We start from the raw sequence: 11,556 nt of genomic DNA, 5'->3' as shown, positions 1-11,556 counted from the left end.
TGCACTACACTGATGGAACAAAAGTGCTATTGTTCTTGGTTAACCCTTTGAAAAAGGTTTTGTCTGACAGTATTTGAGGTAAAACCGCCTCTCTAAGGTCTTTTGGGGGAACAGCTGTAAATGTGGACAACCCTCAGTGCTCTATGGCCTTCTATGGTGTGTTGCTGGGTCAGGCTGTTTTCACAAAGGGGCCCTCTGCTTGTCAGGTATAAAAAGGAAGCTCTCCAACAGGTAGACAAGCAGTTCAGCTCCAAGAGCAGCAGCAGCAGCAGCAGCAGCAGCAGCAGCAACATCGCCTCTAGTAACAACACCTGGCAAAGATGACCTCCAGCGGCATGAGCATGATGAGCAAGATCATCTTCTACGAGGACAGGAACTTCCAGGGCCGCTCCTACGAGTGCATGAGCGACTGCCCCGACATGTCCTCCTACCTGAACCGCTGCCACTCCTGCAGGGTGGAGAGGGGCTGCTTCATGGTCTACGACCGCACCAACTTCATGGGAAACCAATACTTCATGAGGAGAGGCGAGTACGCCGACTACATGAGCATGATGGGCATGAGCGACTGCATCAGGTCCTGCCGCATGATCCCCATGCACAGAGGCTCCTACAGGATTAGGATCTACGAGAGGGAGAACTTCCAGGGCCAGATGCACGAGCTGATGGAGGACTGCGACAACATCATGGACCGCTACAACATGTCCAACTTCATGTCCTGCAATGTGATGGAGGGCCACTGGCTGATGTACGAGCAGCCCCACTTCAGAGGAAGAATGATGTACATGAGGCCCGGAGAGTACAGGAGCTTCATGAGCATGGGCATGAGCAGCATGAGGTTCATGAGCATGAGGCGCATCATGGATTCCTGCTACTAGATGATGACTCCTGATGGTGCAGCAATTAGTATCTAAACCAATTCTAGACAATTAGCGATGAAGCAACTGGTGGCTGCAGCAAATGGATGAAAAAGACGGACAATTACTGAACTGCACACACAGATGTCTTTGAGTGCGGGCTGATGAAAAGCATTACAGCCACCAAAAGGAAACATGAATAAAGTCTACTTTGTTATAAAAATAATCTTGGAGTTGATTCTTTTCTTTCTTCTTTTTCCTCGAATAATTTTTCTCCAATTTCCAAAGGAACCTCATCAACCTTCTTACTTACTTTAAAATACTTTTCCACCCACTTATTTAGGCAAATTAAATTAAGCTTCTCATAAAAATACAGTGGAATCCAATACCTTCATGGTACCAACCAGTTGCCCTCAGACTGACTGATTTGTTTATTAGAGTGTCCCTGCCCATATGGGCTCACAAGGCACTAGACAGCCACAACCAGAATGACCACACGACAAATCAGAATATACAGTTCCAATTTCAAAAAGTTCCAGTATTAAAAAGTATTGAAAAATTTGTCATTTGATATCCTACGTATCGATACTGATGTATGTAGTCAACGCAGGGATCACCCGCAAAAACTGCTTTTGAACGTGGATTGAGTCTACAGTAACAAAAACCTGTATTTTGTGGTCAGTTCTGAGGACATCAAGGAGAGGGATCAGTTTCACAGGAAAGGATGGTTTTGGTGTATTTTGGTGGTCAGTGCACTCTAGCCGCTGTCTCTTTTCTCACCTGTACTCCGCTCTCTGTACGTAGATCAGGGCTGGGCTGGGTTCCTACACATCCCAGTCTTACACATAGCAGGCAGCAAAGCAGAGGCCACTGCAGACCACAGAGCCAATCTAAAGTGTGGCTACGTTTTACTCAAGGAAAAGGATGCCTGTTGCCATTGTGGAGGCTACTTGTAAATTGTTATGAATGGGCTAAAAACATAATCTAATTGTTTGCAGCAGTTAGCCTGACCAGCAGTACCTGCTAAGCAAGAAATTCCTCTCCGTCCCCCATTATTATGAGCAATATATCTATTGAATATGTACAGAACACAAGTACATGAGCACTATTATTGCTAGCTAACTGACAGGAACTGACAGAACTATGCTGACACTATTTTACAAGTCTATTATTAAGTGCTGGGGGGCGGGGGGCATGGTCTGTACAAAACAAGAACAAACTGGACAGGGTTTTTAAATTGGGTGGCAAGATAACTGAGGGACCAATGTGCAGTATTAACATGGCAAGCCAGCACACAATGAATTTAGCTCACACTATCATCGCAGATCCACTGCAGCCTCTACGGCCTCCATACTTTGATCTTCAGGGCACAGGTTCATCGCTCCCAGGATGTGGACAAAAAGCGCATCACATCCTTTGCCTCATGCAGCATTCAGCTGCTCAACAAGCTCTGATCACGTCACCTGTATTTGGCACGTTTTTGATCTTGCACTTGATGTGCTTTATTGATTTCCCATAATGATGCTTTTTTAGGATATTTTTTTACATTGCTTACTTTTTGCTACCTTATGTGCTGCCATGTATGGTTGCTGTGTTCTTTTATACATATTATTTCACGTTCTTTGTGTAAAACAAATTCCCCTTAGGGCAATAAAGATTTTCATTAATTCATTTTCACTCACTTGTCCTGCACTGTAATCAAAAGGAACCAATAAGCAGAGGTAGAATTAATACATTACATTGACTGTCATTACAGTAACAAAATCGTGTTGTTTACATACATGCACTGTTTTGAGTATGTTTAAATTGTGGTCATTTTACTTTTACTTCATTACTTTTTAACACATGTATTGTACTTCCCTGCATTTCAAGGCACATCTGTTACAGAGTAAGAATAAAAGTCACTGGTAAAAGTCCTGCTGAACTGTGTGCGAAGGCAACAAAAGAAAGAGGCAAAATTAGCAGCTTCAGCAGAGAAGAAGCTGCTGGCTTGTCTGCGGCTGCAGGAGGACAGAGCTCCAGAGAGGTGACCCTCTGCACTCAACTGCCACACAGGAAAAGAGACATGTTCAGTGTGCACGTTCACTGGCCGAGTGTCAGGGGGTGTGAGGGGTGTGGAACAGCTAGCAGTTAGGGAACAGTGCAGAAAATAATCAAGAATGCAATGAAATTAAGGATGATGTTCTTACGGGTTCGGGTCAGTGCTACTGAACCTCTGCATTGTTATAAAATGTTGCTTCTACCTTTATTAATCACTCATTTCATGCACCCCCCAGTGAGTGTGCTAAGTCAACCAAATCAAACACGCCCATGATGCTGCATGACCAGCAGGTGCACGCTGGTGTGAAGAAATCCTAGAGTAGAGTCTATCTGCAGTCTCACAGATGACACTACACACTTACGTCCCTACACTTCACGGCCTGTGAGATCTTTTCCTTAACCTGTCGGTGTCTAAATCGAACCTTTTCCAGGATGTATTCTGAAGTGGGTGCGGCCTGTAGCTACTGTGTGTCCACAGATAGACCTACTTGAAATGTTAAATGCTAAAATGCTCATGGTGGATCGACAAACAGTGATTTCTGTGTTCACTGAGGAACTTTTACCTTCAGTGGACATGGACTATACATGAACTCTACCTGCAAAATCTAATTTCACTTGGGTAAAAAATCTGACAAAAACAGTGACACATTCCGAGAAGGTAATCTTTTTAAGATTTCATGAACACTGTCAACTCTACCGCTGACCTGCTGCATTTGGTACCCAGGTGGTGCAGACAACATGTTAATGTATTAGGCAACATGTGTGTTCTCCTCCTCATACACTCCTCATGCTGAACTAATGATTTGAAAAACTAGTGAAAGATTAGTCGCAAGAGTGACCATAAAATGATCAGTCACCAGACTCAAACACCAGAGTATGTGTAGCTAGATATTTGACAACAGACAACAGCCTGAAAACTCATTTTACTGTAAGGATTGAGGAAAATCTATCTTGAAACGGCAATTAAACATTATTCCATTAGTTAACACTGTGACATGTCAAACTAAATTAAATTATCCCTATGTAATGAAATTATATATTGCGCTGTCAGTATGTAATTAAATTACTCATGGAAGCTGCTACTTGATTAATAGAAAGCCCCAACAAATGAATGTTCTTTGGTAATATCAGTCACAGCCAGGACTGCTGAGGATACAGCCTGAATATCATTTAAGTGACGGCACTAAAATATTTACCAGTTTTAACAATAGAAGACTGTTAGAGTATGGATATATTTTTGCATAACGAACCTTCATTGCTCATATAAATGGATGATCTGGCACACTACTAAGAACAAGACAACACAACAAAACAAAATTCCAAAGCTAAGGATGGTTTGTGCACTACACTGATGGAACAAAAGTGCTATTGTTCTTGGTTAACCCTTTGAAAAAGGTTTTGTCTGACAGTATTTGAGGTAAAACCGCCTCTCTAAGGTCTTTTGGGGGAACAGCTGTAAATGTGGACAACCCTCAGTGCTCTATGGCCTTCTATGGTGTGTTGCTGGGTCAGGCTGTTTTCACAAAGGGGCCCTCTGCTTGTCAGGTATAAAAAGGAAGCTCTCCAACAGGTAGACAAGCAGTTCAGCTCCAAGAGCAGCAGCAGCAGCAGCAGCAGCAACATCGCCTCTAGTAACAACACCTGGCAAAGATGACCTCCAGCGGCATGAGCATGATGAGCAAGATCATCTTCTACGAGGACAGGAACTTCCAGGGCCGCTCCTACGAGTGCATGAGCGACTGCCCCGACATGTCCTCCTACCTGAACCGCTGCCACTCCTGCAGGGTGGAGAGGGGCTGCTTCATGGTCTACGACCGCACCAACTTCATGGGAAACCAGTACTTCATGAGGAGAGGCGAGTACGCCGACTACATGAGCATGATGGGCATGAGCGACTGCATCAGGTCCTGCCGCATGATCCCCATGCACAGAGGCTCCTACAGGATTAGGATCTACGAGAGGGAGAACTTCCAGGGCCAGATGCACGAGCTGATGGAGGACTGCGACAACATCATGGACCGCTACAACATGTCCAACTTCATGTCCTGCAACGTGATGGAGGGCCACTGGCTGATGTACGAGCAGCCCCACTTCAGAGGAAGAATGATGTACATGAGGCCCGGAGAGTACAGGAGCTTCATGAGCATGGGCATGAGCAGCATGAGGTTCATGAGCATGAGGCGCATCATGGATTCCTGCTACTAGATGATGACTCCTGATGGTGCAGCACTTAGTATCTAAACCAATTCTAGACAATTAGCGATGAAGCAACTGGTGGCTGCAGCAAATGGATGAAAAAGACGGACAATTACTGAACTGCACACACAGATGTCTTTGAGTGCGGGCTGATGAAGAGCATTACAGCCACCAAAAGGAAACATAAATAAAGTCTACTTTGTTATAAAAGTCATCTTGGAGTTGATTCTTTTCTTTCTTCTTCTAATAATTTTTCTCATCTTACAATTTCTCAAGGAACCTCATCAGCCTTATTACTTTCTTTACAATACCTTTGCACCCACATACGTAGGCAAATTACCAACAACAATACCAATATATGTTTATTTGATTAAGTACTTAAAAATGGATTTGATATCCCACGTATCCATACTAGTGGATACCTGTAATCTTGTCAACGTAGGGAGGACCCCCAAAAACTGCTTTTGAGTTGAATTGATTGTCAATTCATAAAGAAACTGTATTTCACAGTCAGTTTTACGGTCTGCATTTTAATGCCTGACTCAGGACACTAGGCAATGAGTTTATCTTAACAGAAAAACGCGGTTTTGTGTAATTTTGGGTGGTAACTACGGTCTTGCCTCTTTCTTATTTCTTCTTGATAAGAGTAGCTACACAGATCAAATTTATATACCCCCACAAAGAGTAAATGCCCCTCGAGTTATTGAAAAGTTGGACTGATTTTTTAGTTAGAGGTACTGTGGGACCATGCCAGTTCATACAGTTGTAAGACTAACTCTAAATACAAGATGACACAAGTAATGGAGCTGTTGTGTTCTCAACTAGCCAATATTTCATGCCTGACAATCTTCCTTAACAAAAAATGAATTAATCAAGTAGCCAAGGGGTCTCATTCAGTCTGTTTGACATTGAGAGGAAATGGAGACCTATTTGGCTGATAGCACCCCACAATCAGCAAGAAAGGTTAGACATGACACACTGACTGTATTAAATGACTCAGATGAACCACAAATACTCAAGATGATTAATGATGATTAATTCCTCTCACCAAATTATATTCAATTCATCAGACTGAAAAGTTCACTGGCTATGCACCTCTCCGCATTAATCCTAATAAGGTTCTTGTGTGTGTGTGTGTGTGTGTGTGTGTGTGTGTGTGTGTGTGTGTGTGTAAAAATCAGGCTCCCATGGTGCAGGTCAAGGTGTGTCTGCTTTCTTTGACCTTGTCTGCTCTTTTTCTCACATTGCCAGGTGTAAAAGCTCCCATCCCTCCCTGTCAGGCCTAATTAGATCTGAACAAATAACAGTCATTAGTCAGCCCGCCTCAAACACGATGGGAGCTGGGATACAATAAATTCAGTGGCTCCTCTGGATTACTGCCCGCTTTTTCACAGCTGCACCATAATGCTAAGCACAGTCGCTATGACTAGGAGGTCCTAACTCTAACAGCCCGAGTCCACGTCCCATTTACCGACTCACTGTGGGGTAGGATTCAATTCACAAATACTGTAGCTTATTGAGGCCTTTAATTTTCAAAACAAAACCAGCCCCCACCCCACGTCCAACCCCACCAGCCCTGCTCAAAGCAGCATCGGTTAAGAAACATCTTAGAGACGCCTCCCATCAGCATGCTTTAGGCCTTGATACGCCCCACCAGGCAGCTGGCCGGACACTGGGCACTGTTTGGCCATGTGTGTCCAACAGTCGCAGTGTGGCTGTGTAGCTTCTGCAGTTTGGCACTGTTCTAGTCAGCCTGTATCAGCGGCTGTGTCAATATGTTGACAGGCATATGAGGCAGTCATTGACAGAGAGCAGCCTGATAGCAGGTTCCCCTTTTTTTCATCTGTGTATTTTAAAAAATCAACATTCGTATGTTGACACCAGATTAAGTTACTGTGTGATATGGGTCACCTGTTGCACCCACGGAGAATTATCACCAACTCTGCGCACAGTTTGCTTTGCTTGTCATACCATCAATCATAAAAAAAATTCTCTGATCAGCAATCGGCCTACAGACTCGAGTCATTTCCTCTCAGGCAGGCACAGACACGTACATGTACACTGGTGGTCAGATGTCTCTGGTCTCTGTGGTGCATTCACACGTAACTTTTAAAACTTTGAACAGTAATGATGAAGCATGGCAGTGCATCAGTCTTTGTTGACTGTAGTTCCCTGAAGCTGGATTGGAGTGCCTCAGGGCTCTTAGATCCCATGTCCAGTGGTTTTATACAATGAAGAAGTTCAAGTAGAAATGATGACAGTCTTCTCTTCATTATGTTGCAAAGGTTGCTGACACACCGTACAGTAGCTAGCCTCAAACAGGGAAGACCGTAGTCCTGTTCAAGGCCCACAGCACGGGTGGAGGGGCAAATAGAAGCTCAGCTACCAAAACACAAGTTCAGAAGACTTCCTAATGCCGAGTGTTTGCCTGCTCTTGTGTGTCCTTGCTTCCTCCTGTGCCCCTGGAGCCTTGTGGAGAGATCACAAGAAGGGAAAGGAAAGGGGCAAAATATCCCTATTCACATCCCTTCATGAAGAGAAGCAGCCATCTGCCAAACACTTCTTCACACCCGTCACAACCGTGCACCATTGAAAGCATTGATGGTGCGGGACGAGTCTGAACAATTCTGGAGCCATTACGGCTGGTGCAGCAGGCATTTCATTTCATTGACTCCCCCTCTCACTTTTTCACACATATCTCTCAGAAGGTGAGACTCAGTCTGACACGTCTGCTTGGTAGGAAAAGACTGCGTTAAGGGGTTCGCCGCAATCAGACAACAGCGAATGTTTTGTCTGAGATGAAAAAGGAACAAGTCAGACAGCTGCAGAAATAATTCATGGACTGTGCTGAAAATAACTTCAATGTTCAATGTTTTAATGCAGCCTTCTGTGATCTTGGGCAGTGATCCAATGTGACAAGCTGGTCAAAATCATCCATTTGAAAATAGATGTGAGCAGGCTAATCCCAAACAAAGCAATGAGCTCATCTATATGGATCCACTGTCTATTTAAAGATGTTAATTTGAACAGTGACACAGGGAGACTTCTTCTTAAAGGGTACAACTTGGCGAAACAAAGAGAGCAGAGAGTTACTGAGTAGGTTTAACAAGCCTGCGGGCCACATTGTCAATTGTCTGGATGTCTGGGCACTGGCAACAGTGGCACTAAGGTTAGTGAAAAACCTGTTAAAAGGAGAACAGAGTCTGGCAGGGGACGACCGCTATCAAAGCTGCTTTTGTGAGTCACACCAAGACGAGGCACAAACCGTTCGAAGAACAGCACGGGGTGAAGGAGGCCAGCATTTTCCAAGGCACAAACAGCACTACTGGGGAAACCAAAGCAGAGCGGTCAACACTACTCTCGACCACAGCACTAGCAGGGAAAATTGGAATCATATGAATGATGGTTGTCGTTTGTAGCCATGCGAATATGTGGACAATGGTGGGAAAGGATTAGACACTTTTGGGGGCTTCTGTGTGGTTCATTGTGTGTGAAATGGCGTGCTCAGCCCCCAGCCTGTGCTCACATTAACACACGCATCAGTCTGTGATCACCGCACAACTCTTACCCAACAGCTGGACTACAATTGGCAAGTCTGGATTTATTATAAGGCTTAGAGGTGCCGGGAACTGCGGCCTGGGGGGTTGGGGGTACCAGTAAAGAGTAAAAAGCAGAAGAGAGAAAAGGCAAATACTGCATCATATAAGGGCTTATCGGACCATTGGGAAACATCTAAAACCCCTTCTCTCAACACTTTTCTGACTTCAGAGTTGGGGGTGGGGACTGTGTCTTTTTAAAACTTATCAAATCCGACAATCCAGAGAGTTCTCCCACTTTACCCAGAGAATGGGTAGGTGAGAGGAGGAAGGAAGGTGAGCAGGGTCGGACTTCTCTTTCAACTACTTCCACTGTTTGCATGTACAACCAAGTGCAACACCACCAATGCTTTTGAAAAGAGACTGTCCAAGTCAGGACCAAGACAAGACGCCATCCAAATGTGAATGATTCCCCTCATCTCAGCCCTGAAAATGAAGCAGGTTTCTTTTTTTCCCCAGCTAGTTTGGATCCTTTTGGTAGAGCTACACACTTTTGCCTTTGGACGTATCAAAATGAGAGTTCGTATGAAGTACGATACCCCTGCCTTTTGTCTAATTTCTCACCGATTTGTAAATTTATATACATTGCCACATAACCAACAGCAAAAGGAAAAAAATCCAAATATAGGGCCAAAGTTGTAATAAACTGGAATCATCCTTTAATTACTGAGATTTTATGTAGCAGTTGAAAATAAGTTGTGAACAAAATCTCACCAGGCCTTGTTTAGGGCCTTCGGCTGAATGGTCGTCTTAGGGATCAGTTTCAGAGGATGTACTGAAAATGGAGCGGTAACACCTCTCTATAGGGTTCCTGACACAACTAAAGGCATTTGGTTGCATTTACTGGGGGGAGATTTGTACTCAACACACTATGTTTTCTTCCTCTTGTTGCCTTTGTTTTGCAGACCTTTATTTCTCTGGTTGCCATGGAATAAGGCTGACAGGCTGGAAAAGCCTGTTTAGGGCAGAGAAAGGTGGCTGAGATGGAATATCAGACCAATGACCCTGAGGCCAGTGATTGGATATGTGAGTGAGAGTGTTCATATTGACTCATTGTGAATTCCCTTGTAAATGTATATGGAAAAAAAAAACAGGTGTGAACGGGTGTAGGGCTGAAAGAATTCAGAATTACGAGAGTGAGAAGAATCTTATTTCACAGTGATGGAAGCAAACAGCTGCCCTTGTGTTGTCAGCCGGTGCAGGAAGACTGCCTCACATTAACTCTCACATTAACAACTCTTTATTGCTGCAATTTTTTTGGGAAAAAATATTTTGACCATTCTGCCTGCAGCCACTTCATTTCTCTTAAGGATGCAATCTGGAATTTCTTTGACCATAACATTGAGATTAGCACACAGGGAGTTTTGTTATGGAAATTTCTTCTTATTTTGGAACTTTCTTGACACGCCATAAAACTAAGGGATGCTTCTGAGAAATGAGATTTAACTGCAGTCTCAGTGAACCATGATATAATGAAGTGGAACGTGGTGCGCCATCAAACATGCAGCCAGGATTTAAATAGATTTTCACTATCATTATCATTCTTGCCTATAACAATGCTTTCAGAGCTATCAGTGTTATATATCAGTACTCCTGACTGAAAACAAAAACTTCACCAAAATGTATTCTGGTAAATGACAGAAATAAACAATCAATTTAAACATATGAAGCTTGTGTCTGAATCTGACCCATTTCTAAGAAAATGTTGCATTGTTGACACCAGATCTGCACAGCTTTCACAGCTTTAGTTACACATACTTGTATCACTACATAATAATGTTAGTTTCAGCAGAAGACCATTCATCACTATGTTTACAATGGTGTGGATGAGGAACTCTATGGGATTTATTTCCATTTGTGTTTCTCATTCTGAAAAGTTATTGTAACAACTCACATTCACATCCACACATCTCTCACCCCATTCACACTTAGTCACTTCATGCATCGTAATCGGACCGGATGGCTACCTGATTTCAAAAAGCCAAGTGTAAATGTAAATGTACCCAAGATGCAGTAAAGAAGATCTACAGTCTATCTGGACAGATGTTGAAAAGGTGGAATTACATCTGTCTTTTCAAGTTGCCATTGATTAAGCTGTGTGGGTGAATGAATCCAGTTAGTGAGTACACACGATGATAAGCAAAACTTTTGACTCGTTGATAGTTGATCTATGTGAGATCTATGTGTTGGTGTTCATTGATTGCTCTTAGGAAGCTAGCTAAACTGTAATAAGCACAAGTTGAGTGAGCATATTTATATTAGTGGACTCAATTTTACTGTGCTACTACCTCATAGACTTTGCTTCATTTATTCTTCTGCTGCAGTATTTTCTCAGTAACTAAACTGTTAAACTAAAAAAGGTGCTTTACCACCGCCCTCTGGACTGGAGTCAGTCTGTTCCAGATTCATGTCATTCATTTGAATGGAGCCTGTCCAGGGATGCAGCGGGGGTGCTAAAGCAGGGAGCGCCAGCAAAATAACACACGGTCATCCTTGAAAAACGTTGAACTTGGCTCAGTTTTTTGCCACAGAGCAATGCTGCGTCACCCGGCAAAGCGCTGCGTTGGCTAATCAAATGCATGCAAGCACACATTCTTGGTAGATTACTTTGTAAAGTGAATGCTGTATTTCTATTGTTTACTTTGCAGTCATCTGACTTTCCAGTCCTGACTTTTGAGATTTGATTAATCCTGTCTGTGGCTTTTAGATAGGTGGTCTGAATCGGATGTAATACTTGAAGCATGTGTCACTCACACATATGCCTCTGCTGCTGACAAGAGAAACTGATAGAAGAGACGGTGAAAATGGATGGCAGAGATCATATAGATACAGTCATGGGTGGAGCATGGAGTTTCTGCTCCTCTTGGACT

At 43.4% G+C, this 11,556-nt stretch overlaps 2 protein-coding genes across 2 annotated transcripts; both read left to right on the top strand.

Moving 5' to 3' along the window:
* The first annotated feature begins 320 nt into the window (after nucleotides 1-320).
* Nucleotides 321-875, top strand: LOC121621652 (gamma-crystallin M2-like). The gene has a single exon (XM_041958189.1). It carries the CDS (start codon nucleotides 321-323, stop codon nucleotides 873-875), a length of 555 nt encoding a protein of 184 aa, XP_041814123.1.
* A 3,669-nt stretch (nucleotides 876-4,544) lies between these two features.
* On the top strand, nucleotides 4,545-5,099 carry LOC121621645 (gamma-crystallin M2-like). The gene has a single exon (XM_041958178.1). The coding sequence runs from the start codon at nucleotides 4,545-4,547 to the stop codon at nucleotides 5,097-5,099; it is 555 nt and encodes a 184-aa protein (XP_041814112.1).
* Nucleotides 5,100-11,556: the final 6,457 nt, after the last annotated feature.

The sequence above is a fragment of the Chelmon rostratus genome, chromosome 18 (genome assembly GCF_017976325.1).
Source record: "Chelmon rostratus isolate fCheRos1 chromosome 18, fCheRos1.pri, whole genome shotgun sequence".
NCBI lineage: Eukaryota > Metazoa > Chordata > Actinopteri > Chaetodontiformes > Chaetodontidae > Chelmon > Chelmon rostratus.
This window is presented reverse-complemented; position numbering and strand designations above follow the sequence as displayed.